The sequence below is a fragment of the Doryrhamphus excisus genome, chromosome 5, assembly GCF_030265055.1.
Source record: "Doryrhamphus excisus isolate RoL2022-K1 chromosome 5, RoL_Dexc_1.0, whole genome shotgun sequence".
In the NCBI taxonomy this organism is placed as follows: Eukaryota; Metazoa; Chordata; class Actinopteri; order Syngnathiformes; family Syngnathidae; genus Doryrhamphus; species Doryrhamphus excisus.
Genome location: NC_080470.1, coordinates 20,863,072 through 20,880,112, shown reverse-complemented (window position 1 = coordinate 20,880,112; position 17,041 = coordinate 20,863,072). Strand labels below are relative to the sequence as shown.

Here is a 17,041-nt window from a genome sequence, read left to right as displayed (position 1 = left end):
AGCATAGATTAGCCAGCTTGACCTCCAGCAGACAAAGGCAGTATTAGAAAGGAGATGTTTGGGATGAGGAACACTTCCTGCTTGAGGACAGCTCCAATGCTGAGTGGCCATGGTGTGAAATACCCCCCCCCCAGGAATAAAAGTGTGCACTGAGAGAAGTTGACATTGGAGCAAAACGCGGAGGTCATCAAAGGTTCCGGTTGGTTTTCCTGCTGGACTCCTTCCTTGGTCATATGATGTGTCACGTGATGTTTATGACAATGTCACACTCCATTCCATCTCCAACATGTTTTCTCTCACTTTGCATGGCGTGCCCCCCCACCCCCACTAAAAATGATGAACCGGGAAAACGCGCTCCCGTCGCGGTGCGCGGCCAAGCGAGGAGGCGTCTCGGCTGGCGTCCCGAGCCAATGGCGCACGACGCAGCTCGACGGCAGCGTGCGCGCCTGGCCAATGGCGCACGCCCCCCCCTCCCGGCTCACATGACGCCCCTCTATACGTCGCCTCTCCTCTCCGCTCAGCTCCCAGACGCGGCCAGCCCAGACATCATTGCAGACTTGACACCGGCGGAAGCGGACGTCCGGCATCCCCGGCGTGCAGCGACGATACGCGCCTTTCTTTTCTTTTTCCGAATGAAGCACCGACAATCAGACGAGCTCACGATGACTCGCAGCGAGGAAGGACGCACTTTTTTCGGCAGCAGACGAGCGGAGACGCGTGGGTAGCGAGATCGAACAAAACGCCCATAAGTTGCACAAATGAACGGTAAGTCAAATCCATCCGTGTTTTTCCTCTTCGCTCCTTCCTCGACGCTCGTCGGGAAGTCGGGATTTCCTCAACATGGCCGAGCTTCCTCTTAGCCTGCATGCGGCACTTTACTAAACTATGCTGGTATGGAATATCAATCGCTGCATATGGTCCATATATGATCGGGCCGCCTCCCTTTGTGCGCCCACATACATTTTCTCTTTGTGGTGCGTGGGGGCTGGGGGAGGGGGGGTCTGTCTGCACAGCGCCATAGCATGAAATATAGATAAAAAGCTCAGGCAAACCCGATGACCCTGTCTGGCTGCCTGTGCACCGCTCACATGGCTCAATGAGGACAATTAGGGAGGGGGCTGGGGGTGGGTGGGGGGGGGGGGGAGTTCTTGAAGGACTCCATAAACAGGGCTGCACTTCACGCACGTCGGCCCCGGGGGCAGGATGAGGATGGCTGGTTTGTCATTCCCAGGGCGCTGGCGTCAATTAGAAAGAAAGAAGCAAAGTCCGGCGTTGCACTCGGCCCCCCACGCTCGGCCCCCACGCTCGGCCCCCACGCTCCACTCACTCCAGTCCATTTTGCAGACACCACCCTGCAGAGGTCACGGCACCCCCAGAGCCCCTTCATTGATCAGCACTTGGCGGGGTCATGGCGATGCCGGCGGGTCGGGGGGGGGGGTTGTGCTCTGAAGGGTTCAAACGGGGACTGTGCAGGACGGCGAACGCGGCGCGGGGCCGGAGCCATCTGATGCCGAGAAAGGCGTCAGATGGCTTTCATTACGTCTTTTCTTCGCTCCCATAAAACGTGTCTCCGAGGCGGCGCTCCGAGGAGCCACAAGGAGGAACACGGAACATCGCTTAGATGCATCTTATCAAATTTTTATAAGCCCCCACTCTTCCTCCACCCCTCCCTCGCTGATGCGTGAAGGCAACTCTCCTATTCCCTCTTTGTCTGCATGCCCCCCACCTCCGGTCGCCCCAACCGGCATCTCAGACACCTGAAGGCTCCACATGATGATCAAGAGAACTTTAATGTGGTCCTGCCAGCCCACGCCATGTCCCGTGTGTGTGGACGGTCATGGATGCTGGAGGGGGGGGGGGGCTCCCAGCTGCAGTAGACCTTCACAGGGAACATCAAAGACTTCTTCCTGGGGTGTTTCACCCAACCAGATTGAGCTTGGCACCCGTACCCGTGTCTTTTGAGCCAGCAGGGGGGCGGCGTGTGGCGTTCCCAACATGTCTCCACACACCTCCGACAAGAAGCTCCATGAAACAAAGGTGCGCCTTTTTCATTTGCATGTTTTTAATGAGGCCCTCAGATGCTGGCTGTCGCACGGGGGCGGGCGGCTTTGGGCTGGGGGGCGGGGGGGCTGAGACTCGCTTCTGAAGTCGTGCGAAAAGGAGCGCTAATTATAGGAGCTCGTTGGCCAAAAGGCAGCGGCGCCGCTTGGTTTTCACGACTTCAAGAGCTTCTCCCTTTTGGAGGGCTGACGCCGACTGGTGGACGACCTGACGGATTATTTCCCGAAAAGGACGGATCGGTTCTTGCGTCTCCACATGATGACGTGTTTGTGGTTGGCGGGAGCGCCGGGACAACAGGAATTCCGTTGTGCCCGTTCCCCTTGTCCAACAGGAGCGCCGATGCTGTTGTCAGTCGGTAAACATGTTTGTTGAGGGATTATTTGCAGCGTAATCTTGTCACATGTGACAAGGGGGAGAGAAAATGTGCGGGGGGGGGATGGGGGGGTCCACTTGCTGTGATCCCGATGATGGAGAGGGACTATGTCTTCCTCGGGGAAGTCATAAAAAGTTCAATGGCGGCAACAAGCTGTTCTTCCCTCCTACACTTTGAGGCTTTCTACCTGGGGATGAATAGGACCCCCCCCCCCCATAAGGCAAAGAGAACATTTTATTGAAGGCTAAGGATGGGGGGGTCTGAAATAGACTATTGCAAATCACCACTGCAAAGAGTCTTCCTTCCTCAAATTGCCTAAAAATCCAAATGAGTCGGATGAAGTAGGTCAAATGTCACCCCCCCCCCCCCCCCCCCCCCATTGACCACTCTGGACTATCTCAAAGACACAGATTAGGATTTTCATAACCAGATTTCTGCGTGAAGGGGTGAAGTCATGGTCAGTGGCGAGTCATTCAATTACCAGCGGGAAAAGCCCCCGGCCGTGAAGAGGTTAATTGTTTTCCAATCTCCATACGTGGGGACAAAATGGACAAACGGGGGGGGGGGGAATAATTGTGCCGGCTGTGGATTACCCCGAGCTTCCCAAAAGGACGAAGAAAAGGAGGCAGAGGGACGGCGGAAAAAGGCGGAAATGCAAGCAAGGGGGCGTGAAAGTCGGGCGTTGTGCGATCCAGCCGCAGGGCTCGTCGGGGCCCCCGCCGGGACAGCGAGCGTTCAATTGCTGTTTAGCCCGGGAGGTGAACTTTGACCCCTCACACGCTCCAGGTGCAAACGCTCAGCCCTGCCGTCCCCCCACCCGATAGACCGACACAGATTCATTGTTAGCGCTCCAGCGCCTCATCATTTCCTTTCTTCCATGAAAATAAGAAGCTAATATTTGCCACTACGCTTATGAGATGTATTTTTTATTTTTATTTGAAAATGGTCATACGGTGTATTGAGGCGATGGTGCCGTCGTAGGCGGCCCCCTGAGGGACACCGTGGCGGCCCACGGTGAAAACCACTTTGACACGGCCGGGTTACCCTGGAGAGGGCGGCCATCATGCTCGCTATTCGCTCTGCTCTCCTGGCAAACGGATGCGGCGTCTTTAAAAAGGGAAGGATGCCTCGGCGTGGTGCGCTAATCAGCGGCGTGCTAATCAGAAGCACGTCAAGTATAATTACTGCAATGTTTGATAACAGCGCCGCAAATCACCGCAGGCCATTAGTGAAAGTTTTCCGGCGCTGTTAATAAGTGTTAATAGGTTCCTGGAAGACGTGGATGGAGCGAGACCTCCGCACGGCCCGCTGGTTAAAGTGCTGCGAGGTTAATGAACTCATCTACGCGCTCGCCACCGCCATCTGGCTGGAGTGACAAGGCAGATGCTCGGCGCTCGCCACGCTCCGCACGCTCCTTGCGGCGTGCACGGAGGACGGTAGCGGCTCCCCAGAGCGTGATGAACACGTTGAACACGAGGCCTGCAGTTCGCCGCCTTTGACAAACACAGAGTGCCGTTTTTCCAAAGTGGGGCTTCTTCCGTCATGGAATGCTGCACCGCCCCGCATTCCCGTGCATCATGCCGTGGATCTCCATCCAAGCACTGCAGAATATGCACGTTTTTACATGGAACGCCATCTGTGTGAAAGCGGGACTTTTTACTCTGGTGGATGTCAAGTATCTCACAAGGTCGCTGGTGATGCCTTCAAACATTGAAGAGGCAGAAAAGCAACACCAAGGAGGAGAATTCCAACCTCAATAAACCACTAAACTACTATCTCAACTCAAGTCACCTCTGGTAAAGTCAAGTCAACTCAAGTCAACTTAAATAAAGTCAAATCAACTCAACTCCAATAAAGTCAAGTCAACTCAGGTCACCTCCAGTAAAGTCAAATCAACTCAGGTCACCTCCAGTAAAGTCAAGTCAACTCAGGTCACCTCCAACAAAGACAAGTCAACTTAACTCCAATAAAGTCAAGTCAACTCAGGTCACCTCCAACAAAGACAAGTCAACTTAACTCCAATAAAGTCAAGTCAACTTAAATAAAGTCAAGTCAACTCAGGTCACCTCTAATAAAGTCAACTCAGGTAACCTCCACTAAAAGTCAGGTCAACTCAGGTCACCTCCCATAAAGTCAAGTCAACTCAAGTCAACTTAAATAAAGTGAAGTCAACTCAGGTCACCTCCAATAAAGTCAAGTCAACTCAGGTCACCTCCAACAAAGACAAGTCAACTTAACTCCAATAAAGTCAAGTCAACTTAAATAAATTCAAGTCAACTCAGGTCACCTCCAATAAAGTCAAATCAACTCAGGTCACCTCTAATAAAGTCAACTCAAGTCACCTCCAGTAAAGTCAAGTCAACTGAGGTCACCTCCAATAAAGTCAAGTCAACCCAAGTCAACTTAAATAAAGCCAAGTCAACTCAGGTCTCCTCCACTAAAAGTCAGGTCAACTCAGGTCACCTCTAATAAAGCCAACTCAAGTCACCTCCAGTAAAGTCATGTCAACTCAGGTCACCTTCAATAAAGTCAAATCAACTGAAGTCACCTCCAACAAAGACAAGTCAACTCAACTCCAATGAAGTCATCTCAACTCAAGTAAACTTAAATAAAGTCAAGTCAACTCAAGTCATCAATAAAATCAAGTCACCGCCAATAAATTCAAGTCAACTCCACTAAAGTCAACTCAACTTCAATAAAGTCAAGTCACCTCCAATAAAGTCAATTCCGACAAAGTCAAGTCAACTCAAATGCTCACCTTCATGCATTGACTCCATTGGCACCACTTTATCAAAAGTATATTTCAGGATATGGTTTGATGATTGGATGTTCATCCAGATGAATTCCAACTGTTGGTCATCAATCAATCAAGAGTTAAAGTTAAAACAAGGCTCTAAATGAAAATGCTAATGAAAATAAGAGTGGACTTTAGGAGTGGACCATGGTGTTGCTTCCAGAGGAGGATGGATGGTCCTGCGGCAGACCAGGGTCCACATGCAGGAGAACCTTCTTTGATTGACGAGCACAATGAGGGGCGCCTGCCGTCATCGAGAGTGAAAACGGGGACAGCGTTTGACAAATAAAAACAAAAGGCTCCTGCTGGCGTGGCGGTCACGGCGCCCGCCATGTTGGAATCAGATAAGGAAGGTTGTTGGGCCCCAGGGCGGCTCCACTCGACGGCCATCTCTCATTGGTACACGGGCGCTGCAAAAGCGAGCGGCATCCATTTCAAGAGCTGAGGGCAAAGAGTGGATAATGGCGACAGTAATCATCTCTGCTGGATGCACCAGCAATAAATAAGCTCAAAGCCTTCGTTGGCCTCCTTTAGCATCTTCTTCCTCGCTTCCTCCTGCCGGCCAAATCAAATCCTCTTGCTTTTGACAACGCGTCAGAGCCGCTGCGAGTGTTTGTGGCAGATTAGCTCTTTGTACCGTCTGGGGGGGGGGGGCGAGGCTGGCGGGTTGGGGGGGTCGAGCACGGGAGAACAATACCGCCGCGATCCAGGTTGAATAGAGAGAATATCCAGTCGGACGATAGCGCTGCGTTTGCCACACGGGCCGAGTCCAGCTTAATGGGATTTAAATGAGGTGCCGGGTTCGAGTCCTTACTCGGACGAAAACTCTCGCCGCTTTTCTCCGCTGCGCCTTGAGCTGACGTCGGCACCGCTGGAGAACTAAGCTTGTTCAACATTTAATGCGGCGCTGAATGCGGCGTCAGCAGATTTATCCCTCAAGTGGACTTCGGCGAGCACTGGAAGTCCACCCTGAGAAAGCACCATCAACGTGACTTGGGGAGGTGGGGGGGGGGGGGGGGGGTGTCCAGCGTCAAGTGTCAAGTAATGCCGCCTTGTTCCTCAAGAGGCATAAGTGAGCATCTGCTGCATCATTGGGCTACCTGAAAATGTGGCCCTGGGGCCACATGCGGTACGCAGCTTTATTGGCTGGCGGCACTTGCTAAAAATAGCATTTAACAAAAACCATCAGCAGCAATTGTACATGAATAAAGTCGAAATGTTAAGAGAAAAATGTTGTCATCTCAGGAGAAAATGTCATATTATATAATATTATGGGAATATTACATGGAATAGGAATATTTTAGTAGCATGAAGTTGATTTATGAAAAGATGTTCTTTTTACATTTGATGAAAAACAAAACATTTTGGCAAATTGGGTTGGGGAAAAGGAACCTGGACGGAGATGTTCCACTCCCCCCCCCCCCGAGTGAAGCCGTGCATATTTGTAGTTTTATGGTCGATGTGGGACCATTGGGCGTAATGAGCTTCTGTTTCCCAGCGTGAGTCGAGGAGGTTCATGATTACCAGCGTTCCCTCATCATCTCCCACCTAATTGAAGACAAGCTAATGAGACAACGGGGTCTCGCTCATCATTCTGCATCAACGGCGCCGACCGCGGAACGTGTCGCCTTCTTCAAACGACGAGGGGGGTCGTCGGCTACACGGATACTTGAATTGACTCGGCTTTGTTTCATTTGGCCCAAGAAGGCGGGATGAAGGCGGGAATGACACTACATTTCCCAGGAGGCCGCTCATTTGGGTCAGCTTCTCCACTTGATGGCCGCCCGCCCCCGTAAACACTCCTGGACGTGTCTGGGTCATATGTTGGGGGCGGGGTGGCGGATGGTTTTCAGGCGGGAATTGTCGGGATTTGGTGGAGGTCTGCCTCTGGATGAGTAGTCCCCCCCCTCACTCGCCCCCCCAGTGCCTGCCCTCCCCTAATGTGCTCTGAATAGCCCCCCTCCGTGGCACGTTTGACAGGAGGGGAGGGGGATTATGTCTGGCCACGGTTTAGGAGTGTTTGTCATCTGCCCCCTGGAGGCCCGCATGGGTTCCTTTGTCTGGGTGTCAGGCGTGGGCACCGTGTCAGCCAACACCATCTTCTTCTACAAGAACAACAAGATTCCATGTCTGGGTTTGTCCTTTCAGGGAATTTGTTGAATGCTTTGGAACTCCTGCTTGCGGTATCCTGGGTTATTCCTGCAATCAGGAGGACGGAGTCAGCAGTGCCCCTGCTGGTTGCATCCTAGTACTGCACTCTTTCAAGACCTAAACCATGAATGGATATATTGACGGCCAGGTCACCCACATCACCCAATCCTGACCTTTTCTATGGAGTCCTTCTGGAGATCTCCAAGTGGGTTCTGGTCGCCTGGGTCAATGAGAGCACATCCTTGCTGTTGAGGGTGCTAGTCGGCATTTGGATGGAGATCTCACCTGATCAAAGGAGATTTGACCCCCCCGCCCCATCTTTCAGAGGGAAGCGTTTGTATTGGGGCTGTAAGACAAACATCATGTATTCAAATCATCCATCAAGTAGTCTGGTCCAAGAAAGCAAATCCAGGGTGGATGATCTCCGTGTGGGCAGGAAGCCTTGAAGGACTTCGTTACGTCTGCCAGGTCCTCCCTGAGGACATTCCAGCTCCTTTACATTCACACGCACACGGCTGCCATTGTTGGTCTTCATCTGTCCTATTGATTCATCAAGGAGGCGCAGCGGGTAGTCGGAGGGAGGCGGGCGTCTAGATCAAGGCTGGGAGATGCAACACACGCACACACACACTGTCGGTCATGTTCCCTCTGCGTCTGTCACTGCAGGCGGCCATGACACATAAGTGTACATTTTGAGGGATGTGAGACACACACAGAGAATGCTGACACACCATGTTGCCCTGCACACACACATACACACACACACACAATGCTTTGGTGTTGTTTAGCTGGGTGGGTAAGGTGTATCAGTAACACGTGTTGGTAAATGTTGGTGTTGGGGTTAATCATGCAAGGCGTGCACGTGACAAAGTGTGCATTATCAAATATTATTATTATTATTCATTCATTCATTTTCTACCGCTTTTTCCTCACAAGGGTTGAAAACCCACGCATGCACGGGGAGAACAAGCAAACTCCACACAGAGATGGCCAAGGGTGAGATTGAACTCGGATCTCCTAGCTGTGAGGTCTGCGTGCTAACCACTCGACCGCTGTGCCACCATTATTATTATTATTATTATTTTATTTTATTTTTTTATCAAAAAGGAACTTTTGTCCAAACGTTCCTGCCCCGTTAGTTCTTAGCAGAGCCAAATGGAATCATCTCTCCTCGGTCCAGCCGATCCCACTATTCCCTTTCTTTTCCCAGCCTCTATTCCCTTTGCTTTTCCTTTCCTATCCTCTATTCCATTTCCTTTCCTATCCTCGATTCCTTTTCCTTTCCTATCCGCTATTCCCTTTCCTTTTCCTATCCTCTATTCCCTTTCCTTTTCCTTTCCAATCCTCTATTCCCTTTCCTTTCCAATCCTCTATTCCGTTTCCTTTTCCTTTCCTATCCTCTATTCCCTTTCCTATCCTCTATTCACTTTCCTTTTCCTTTCCAATCTTCTATTCCCTTTCCTTTTCCTATCCTCTATTCCCTTTCCTTTCCTCTCCTCTATTCCCTTTCCTTTTCCTTTCCTATCCTCTATTCCTTTTCCTTTCCTATCCTCTATTCCCTTTCCGTTAGGAAGAAATGCTGGTGTAGTTTTATGTTGTGCCTGTGGGACATCCCCACGCTTTCCAAGCTTTGTGCGTATGAAAGGGCTTATGGAGGAGTTAGCCAATCAGGTTTGGTTTCTTTGGGGTCTACAATCAGATGGCTGCTGAAACATAAGACACTTTATGTTTAGGTTTATATTTATATTTGGTTTCTAGTTTATGTTTATATTTAGGTTTCTAATTTATGTTTCTAGTTTATGCAAAAAGGCCATTCCTCTTTTTGCCCCCCCCCCAACATCCTTCACTTTCTAATTATGGTCGTGTCGAGGCATGCCCCCCTCGCCACCAAACATCATCATCCTCAGCATGGCGAGGGGCTAGCACGGGGGGGTTAGGGGGTTGGGGGGTTGGGCGGTGTGTCAAACAAAGGAGCACTGTTGTAGGCTGGCTGAGGCTTTTTGGGGAGGGTCCTCGCCCGGCTGCTGGGGTGCAGGTTGAGGTGGGGGGTGGTGGGGGGGGGGGGGGGGGTGAGGTGGTTTTACCACTAAAATGATTGGCATGGACGTCTGCTTGGGTCCAGAATAAAAAGGACAGTCCGTCTCCTGGTCATCATATCCTATTTGTTTAACTCTTGTTCCTCATCTGGACAGCTGGATCTCACATGACATGATAGAGTGTGTGTGTGTGTGTGTGTGTGTGTGTTTGTGTGTGTGAGTGTGTGTGTGTCCACACATGCATACACGCTTGTACGCACGCACGCACGAGTCTTGTCAATTTAGGAGGCAGCGTGGCGATGCTAATGATCCTTCCCAGCGGCACCATTAGACATCAGCTATTAGAGAACATAGATGAAGTGTCCCGCCCACGCTAGCGGTGCCGCCTAGCAAACGGTAACATGCTACGACGTTAAAGAAAGGTCGCTTAGCCTGCCGGCGTTTCCTGAGCGTAACCTGAACCTCAGGTCTTGTAACGCTGAGCGAACCTTCTTCCTCTCCTCCTTTAAAGTTCTCCTGTCCAGGTCCAAAACCTGGTCTCCAATGCAGACCAGCAAAGTAAACATACCCTACCTTTCATTCGGAGGTCACGACCTCCGCTTATCTTGTTCATACATTCTTTCAGGCGCTGGGGGAGATTGGCAGGAAGTGGCTAAGAGATGAAATGTTTCATGTTTCTTCGTTCTTCTTTGCTCCATCAGGGTTCAGGTGGCTTGGAGCTGCAGCAAGGGGGGGAGCCCCAGAACACCACAAGGAGAGACCAGACCAGATTTGGGAGAGAGGTAAGAGACCTTGCATGCTACCGTCCCGGTGTGTGTGTGTGTGTACACGTGTGTGTGTGTGTGTGTGTGCATGTGTGTCCCAGCCACCAAGGGAAGGCTACAACTTCCTGTCAGTTCACCAGCTGTTTTGGCCTCAAGTCAAGGTGTCTTAGATCCTTAGGCCTTGGATCAGAGTCTGCATAGGAGAATGGAGGATGCTAGCCATGGAGCCCAGAGCGACTCTGAAGGTGTCAATCAAGGAAGAACCTCACGGTCATGCCGTCATGGCCGCCATGAGTCGTGATGCTAAGATATCAGCTTTTCGTGGCACTAATACGCCGTAGTATGACACATTCAATGTTACCGACGGCCATTAGACGTTCCCAAGCGGCCATGTTGACCACGTAGAAGACCACGCCAGAGAAACCTATTTTGGTCATGACAACACACTTCCTGGTCCGCCGTGACCGAGAGTCACGGTCAGCGTCCAAACTTTCATCGATTTACGGCCTTCATTTTGCCGCTTGTATTGGTCATACGGTGTTAGCTAGGTGCGCTACTAGCTACGTGTTGGTTTTTGCTAATGTGTGCCTAACGTGTGCACTAAAGGAAGTTCTTATTTCACCTAAACTCTTTTCTACCGTCCAACGCTTAGTTTCTGTCTTCGGCTTCTTCCTTCCTGCTGCTTTTCCTTTCTTCTTGGCGTCTCCTTTGCTCGGACTTTGTCTTGGGAATTGTGCCTTTCCTCCGTGTTTGGTTCTTCCATCCAAGGCAGTCGTTTCCAAAACAGGAAATGAGAGGTCAGACGAGGGCCAAAGACAGGAAACGCCTTTTTCACATCCTAAAGTGTCTTTGCTTCACGTGACGGATGCACACCCAGACTGGTGCAGTTCCACGCCGGCCACTTGGCCTCCGAGTTGCACCGAGGATGCCAACGTTCCAACTGCCACCCGCCCCCAACTCACTTCCTCCTCAGCCTTTGCTCTTGGAGGGGGCGGGCCCAAAAGGAACGCGTGGCTCTCTTGGGGGGCCGCTGGCGTGGTGTCGTATCTCCGGCAAGTCCCACTGATTTGACCTCCGCCGAGCGCAGAGGGTATTATTATTATTATTCCTCTTCTGCATCATAGCTAATGTTTCATGCAGATCAGATCTGAAGCCCACATCAACCTGGCTGAGGTGTTTTTCCCTCTGTGAGCCCAGCAATACCAGGAGGAGCTTCACGCTCAACCCCCCCAAAACTGTCAAAAGGCCTGCTTTCCATCAGAGGAAAAAGAAATATTTTTATTTCATTAGCCGCTCGTCTACGGGACCCTCACCAAGCTCTGGTCAGCAAGGTCTGGGCCCCCATCCTGAGCTTTCTTGCTGGACAAGGAAGTGAGGTGGATTGTGTCTACGAAGCGTTAAACAGTTGCCATTTTACTGCTCACTTTTATCAGCCACTGAAAGAAGGAAAAGGAGTCAAAGGCACCCCCCCCCCCTTAAGCTTCCCGTCAAGCCTCCCGAGAGGAGACAAAGGCTGGCATTGACTGCTGGCTGTCGATAAGACCTATCATTAGGCTGCCGCTGGAGGGATTACCAACACCCGGACGGAGGAGAGCACCGGGTCCTTCTTGGAGTTAACCACGTTAACTAGCTTAGTAGCTTAGCATGTTCATGCGTGCCGAGGCCGGGGCATCCACTTCCTGTCTGCATGTCAGCACTCACATGTCAGCCATCTTATCCGTTTGTCTTCTTTGACAGTTTAGCATTTGGTGCAAGGGTGTCCAAAGTGTGGCACAGGGGCCATTGGTGGTCCGCAACGCTTTGTTTTTATTGTCGGTCCAGTCTAAAAATATCATGTCACAAGAAAAAAACAAAATCACAGCAAAAATGGTCAGTAGTTTTACTAAAAGAAAGTTGAAATATTGACAGGAAAGAGACAACAGATACATAGTTGTGATTTTGTTGGAGAGTGTCCTGCTAGAACGCCATTGCACTGCGTACTCTCACGCCCAAATGCAGATCATATTGCCAAAAGAAACGTACCAAAATGACTAGTATAAAGATGATTTCTTAAAACATCAAATATGTGAAAAAGGCAAAGTTTATACTAATACTAGGCCTTTTCCCCCATCTTGATAAATACGCATATACAGTATATGGTATACAGTATACAGTACAAGGTATACAGTATACAGCATGAAGGGTCCTGGCATATCTAATAGAAAATATGAAAATGTAAACATTGCATCCTGTCGTTTCCTTTTGCCTCGTAAGGATAATAACCACTGCAATGCCGCCAATGGCCACCAGCCCTGCTAGTTGCATCGGCTAATAGCTAAATTGCTTCACATGAATTATCAGGAAAGGAGTGAGATTTAGGGAAGAGGGAATTGGCATTCCCATTAACCTATGGTGTGTGCGTGGCGCCGCTGCTGTCCTAAGTTCCTAAGCAGATGATGAACCGTAGCTCCGATTCTCATTCCCTCATTAGCGCCGCCCCTGGAGAATATAGGAGGTTACTTAAGTATGGGATCAGGGTCGTTAGCCCCCGCTTGGGGCCAACAGCTTCCAGTGGCATTCCAGCCCAAATACACGAGCGCACGATGGGCCCAACGGTCTACATAGGACAGCAAATGGAAGCATGACCGCCAACACAACGGATGTTTGTTATTGGTAGCCAATTCCATCTAGGGCTGGGTTAAACCATTAGTTTCTAATCCATTAATCTAGGAAATAGGTTTTTGATGCATCGATTAATCTATCGATTCATTTTTAAATCTGATTTGATTTGGATTCCATTATCTACATAGCAATTAATGCTAATTTATCTCACACATTGCTTCTTTCCAATATATTTTCAATTTTCACATGTTCAAAAATGAAGTTACAAATAAAAAAAATAAAGTTCACAATGGAATCCTAGAATAACAAAAATAAACTTTCTTTCAAAAAAACTATGTGCAAAAAACACAATCTGAATGCAAATACAAACGTAGCCTGCTCAGGTGTGTGTTGGAGTAGGTTCAAGCCCTGTGTGTGTGAGGCCGCAGTACAAGTTACGTGGTGCGGTTTGGATGAATGACGGGGTTAATCATAACCAAGGAAAGAAAAAAACAGGTTCTTCTCCTCCACACAAGCAGCTCCCGGGTGCTGGTGCATCACGGTAGTGCTTCTATGGTACGCCATCTCCATTTTGGACAGGTTACAGACCACCCAATTGCTGCCTTTGGGTCCTTTGGGTGTCAAGTATTCCCGTATGTTTGACATCCTATTGCCAGATATGTTCTTCTCCCCTGTTGCTTGATGCTGCGGCAGCCGCCATTTTTTAACGCATCGACGTGCAGTTTTTGTCGTCCCAGCCGTATTTCCATCATAGGTCAGCAACTGTGAGCTTGTGTTGCTTGACTGATTATCCGTGGCTTCTGGGCGTCCCGGCGGAAAGCTAGCTGCTTTTCTACGAAAAACCAGATCTGTCCTATCTAGTCCTTGAGCGTGAACGGAGGAAACCTCGCTGCTTGGGTGACATGTGAAATGTCTTCTAACAGTCCGGTTGTGTACACATACAGTTTCTTGCATCCACGTTGGAATAAAACCAAACCAAAATGAGTTTGAGGTGCCTGCATTGGACTAAGTTCTGTTCGGATGGCACCCTATGGAAGTGAAGCAGGGGTCTAACCTAGCAATGCAGCATGAGCTAATAGCTACAGTGTGTACCACTCTCAGTCCTTGTTGAGGTGTTTGAGTTCCTCCAACAAGTGACGATGTTGGGTTAGTTTGTGTTTGGAACCTCAGCAGATCTGCCCAAGCACTCCGAGATATATTTGGACAGCACGTTAACCAAAAACGTTGCCTCCTAAAAGGCCTCAGTGGCGGCTCAGATGTTTGCAGCAGACACACCCAGAGGATGGATGTAATTAAGACTCGTGACGTTCCTCTGGTATGGCGAGTTGGTTGTTCTGGGTGGTCTAGCTCTACATGCTTGTAGTCGTGTTATTACACAGCCATGCTTGGAGTAAAAAGGCAAATACTGCCTTGCAGTAAAACTAGCAAAGTCAGCACAAGTTCCTGCTCCGGGTTTTGCAATGAAACATCTAAGAGCAACGTTGATACAAAGGGCGTGGCTTCAGATGTTTGATGGACATCTCAGTCCTTATCACAGCAGCACATTTTATCTGGAAAAGGCATCTTTCCTTTTCAACTTCCAAGCCAAAACAGAAAGCCTGGCATCACGGATCTGGATGCTCCGATGAGAGTAGGACTTTTTTCTCCTCATCTTTGTTTTCCTGAGCTTATTGCCCCCCCCCCCGACGGCGCTTATTGATGACCCTGCTGTCGGAGAAAAGAAAAATGTCCACGGATCACATGCGTCTGTTGCGCAACTTGAGATCTGACAAAGCAGCACAACCTGGAACTACGTGACCGCCAACGACATCCCGTGTGCGACATCGACGGATCACGACCACAAACACTTACACTTTCTTCTGGCGGCAAAATGTGATTCATGCAAGATTCCCTGGAGCGTTTGGCAGCGAGAGCGCAGCCAATGAAGCCCACAGTGGGGGGGGCAAGGGGGGGGGGGGGGGGCAGTCAGTCCAGACGATCAGCATTTTTCTTCTCAACACGTGTGCTATCAAATGTTCACACGTCTGTTCTTCGGCTCATTGAGTGTTCGCTATGATGGCATCTGCTTCCAAGGGGACCCGACCATGGGGGGGGGGTCCCATGATTGGGGCTTACGTTGTGAGTGGAAAATGGATTGGAAAGTTACGAAAAGAAGACAAGAAGAGGTCGCAAAACAGGAAGAGCAGATTGGAAGTACCTTCTAGCAAGGCAGGCAGTTCAACTGAAGGGAAGTTTTTTCATCTATGTAGAAGTACTGCAGTGCGTATCCCACCGGATATACTCTATAATTAAGTACATCTCCAATACTTCAACTAAAACAGCTCCAAAGTATTCGGACTAAACTCAGACTTTCGGGTTTCATCCTCCAACCTCAATCCTTGTCATTCGTGAGGTGGAGAAGTGGAACCTTTGGTTTAGTAATCATCTAGTCCATCATGGCTTCCATCCGTTCATTTCCAAAAAACGCCCCTTCCACGCGTGGGTCACTCAACTCACGCCACCTCCAAAGCCTTCCTGCCATGTTGTCCCTGCAGAAGGTCTCAAGAAGACCCATTGGTGCTATTTAGATGCGAGGCGACGCTACACAAACCACGTTTTTAGCCCGCATGCAGAGCTCAGTTTAACGGATAAAAAAAAAAAAGATGAATCTCGCTCATGTGGGCTCCTTAACTTTGTTTCTCAAGACCACCCACAGCGTTCCTCGTGGTGAGTGGGCTTGTTGTGCATATAAAACAGTGTGTGATTTATATGCAGGTCTGAGTTATACGTCTACTTGTGTTACACACACACACACACACACACAGTCATTAGCACTACAAAGAAGTGATATGAAAGCGTGTGTGTGTGAGATGGATGAGCGACCATTTCCTAGCGTGTACTACTTCTAAATGTCGCCTTTCTTGTCTTCTTTGCTTTCTGTAGGTCCATGATGGAGGTGCAGGCCCGCACACAACGCCACTTTGGATCCCCCCCCACCCCAAACCATGTCTGCATTTGTTCCCGTCACACACCCTCCCTTGCCTTTTGGGCTCCGGGGCCATACAGTAAGATGGAGAAGACACGCCTATCCGATACCGCTTTGATGTCCACATCATCACAGCAGTATCTCGCTTTCCGTTATGGAGTCATTCCAGAAGGTTCAGCGAAAACCCGAACATGAGAAAACAGATTTTTAGCATAGAAATCATCTGTTCCAGACACCACCGACGTTCCAAACAATACATTTCATGGAGAAGAATTCTACTTGTAGGACGTGACGTCATTGTAGTTGACCAATGGGCAGTGTCAGGTCTCTTTGTATGAAACCAGAGACAATCTATGAAAACCAGGGCAACATTTTAGTGAAAATGTTCACCAAAAAACTGAATCACACGAAAACTAGTGTGAGCAAAAACAACGTTCCACAAACGCCGAGTCGCTGTTTCCACGGAAAAATCTCCTTTAAGAAGTACCTCAGCGTCATTTAGCATAAGACACCAGCACAGGATTCAGGAGTGTGTGGATTTCATCCCATGTTTCTCCTCGTCTATTTCCAGCAGTCCAAACTAATCTCAAATTTAACAGCTGCACCACAACCCCCGGACCCAGCCAGGGACCCCCCCTTAAAAGTACAGTAAAAGTAATAGCATCATAGAGTACATACAGGGAGTATACTAGAGTACATACTATGTAGGGGTGTGCAACGCAGCCTGTATTTGTATTTGTAGAGGTCGGAAAAGTATTTGTATTTGAGTAATTATTAAAATAGAGCGCTCCCCAATAATAATAATTAGGAATAAATTGACTAATGTTATTTTCATCAATCCACCAATGAACCTGTAAGGAAGTAATAATAATCATTGCATTGTTATTGGTTCATCTTATCCATGCTGCCATTTTCCTGCTAACACAACCGACACAGCACGGATGCAGTCGGAGCCTGCAGGGCGCGTTGGCCTGGTGACGATAACGACAAGGTTATTATTTGCCGCCCTCAGGAGGATTTCTCTGCATTTTGGGCGTGCATGCGTGCCATGGAGAAAGAGAGGGAAAACTCTTCTCCTTCCTCTTCACGCAGCCGAGTGGCTATTATTCACTTCTCCCTCGCTCGCTCCGCCACGTTCCTCTCTCACTGGCGCCTCAGAGACGCACACTTTGGTCTGGCGATGGACGCATGCTTCGATGCTAAAGCCTGGACGACAGGACTGAGGTCTGTTTCCTCCAGGTAGAATGAAGGTGCTCAATGTTCAGACGTTCCTGTGTGTCTGTGTCTGTAATTGCA

General features: G+C 49.5%; 1 protein-coding gene across 1 annotated transcript; it reads left to right on the top strand.

The window, feature by feature from the left end:
* Positions 1–333: 333 nt before the first annotated feature.
* LOC131129459 (uncharacterized) lies at positions 334–16,256 on the top strand. Its single transcript, XM_058073064.1, has 4 exons — positions 334–433; positions 522–765; positions 10,117–10,197; positions 15,703–16,256. The coding sequence occupies exons 1-4, from the start codon at positions 334–336 to the stop codon at positions 15,938–15,940; spliced, it is 663 nt and encodes a 220-aa protein (XP_057929047.1). The 3' UTR covers positions 15,941–16,256.
* The last annotated feature ends 785 nt before the right edge of the window (positions 16,257–17,041 follow it).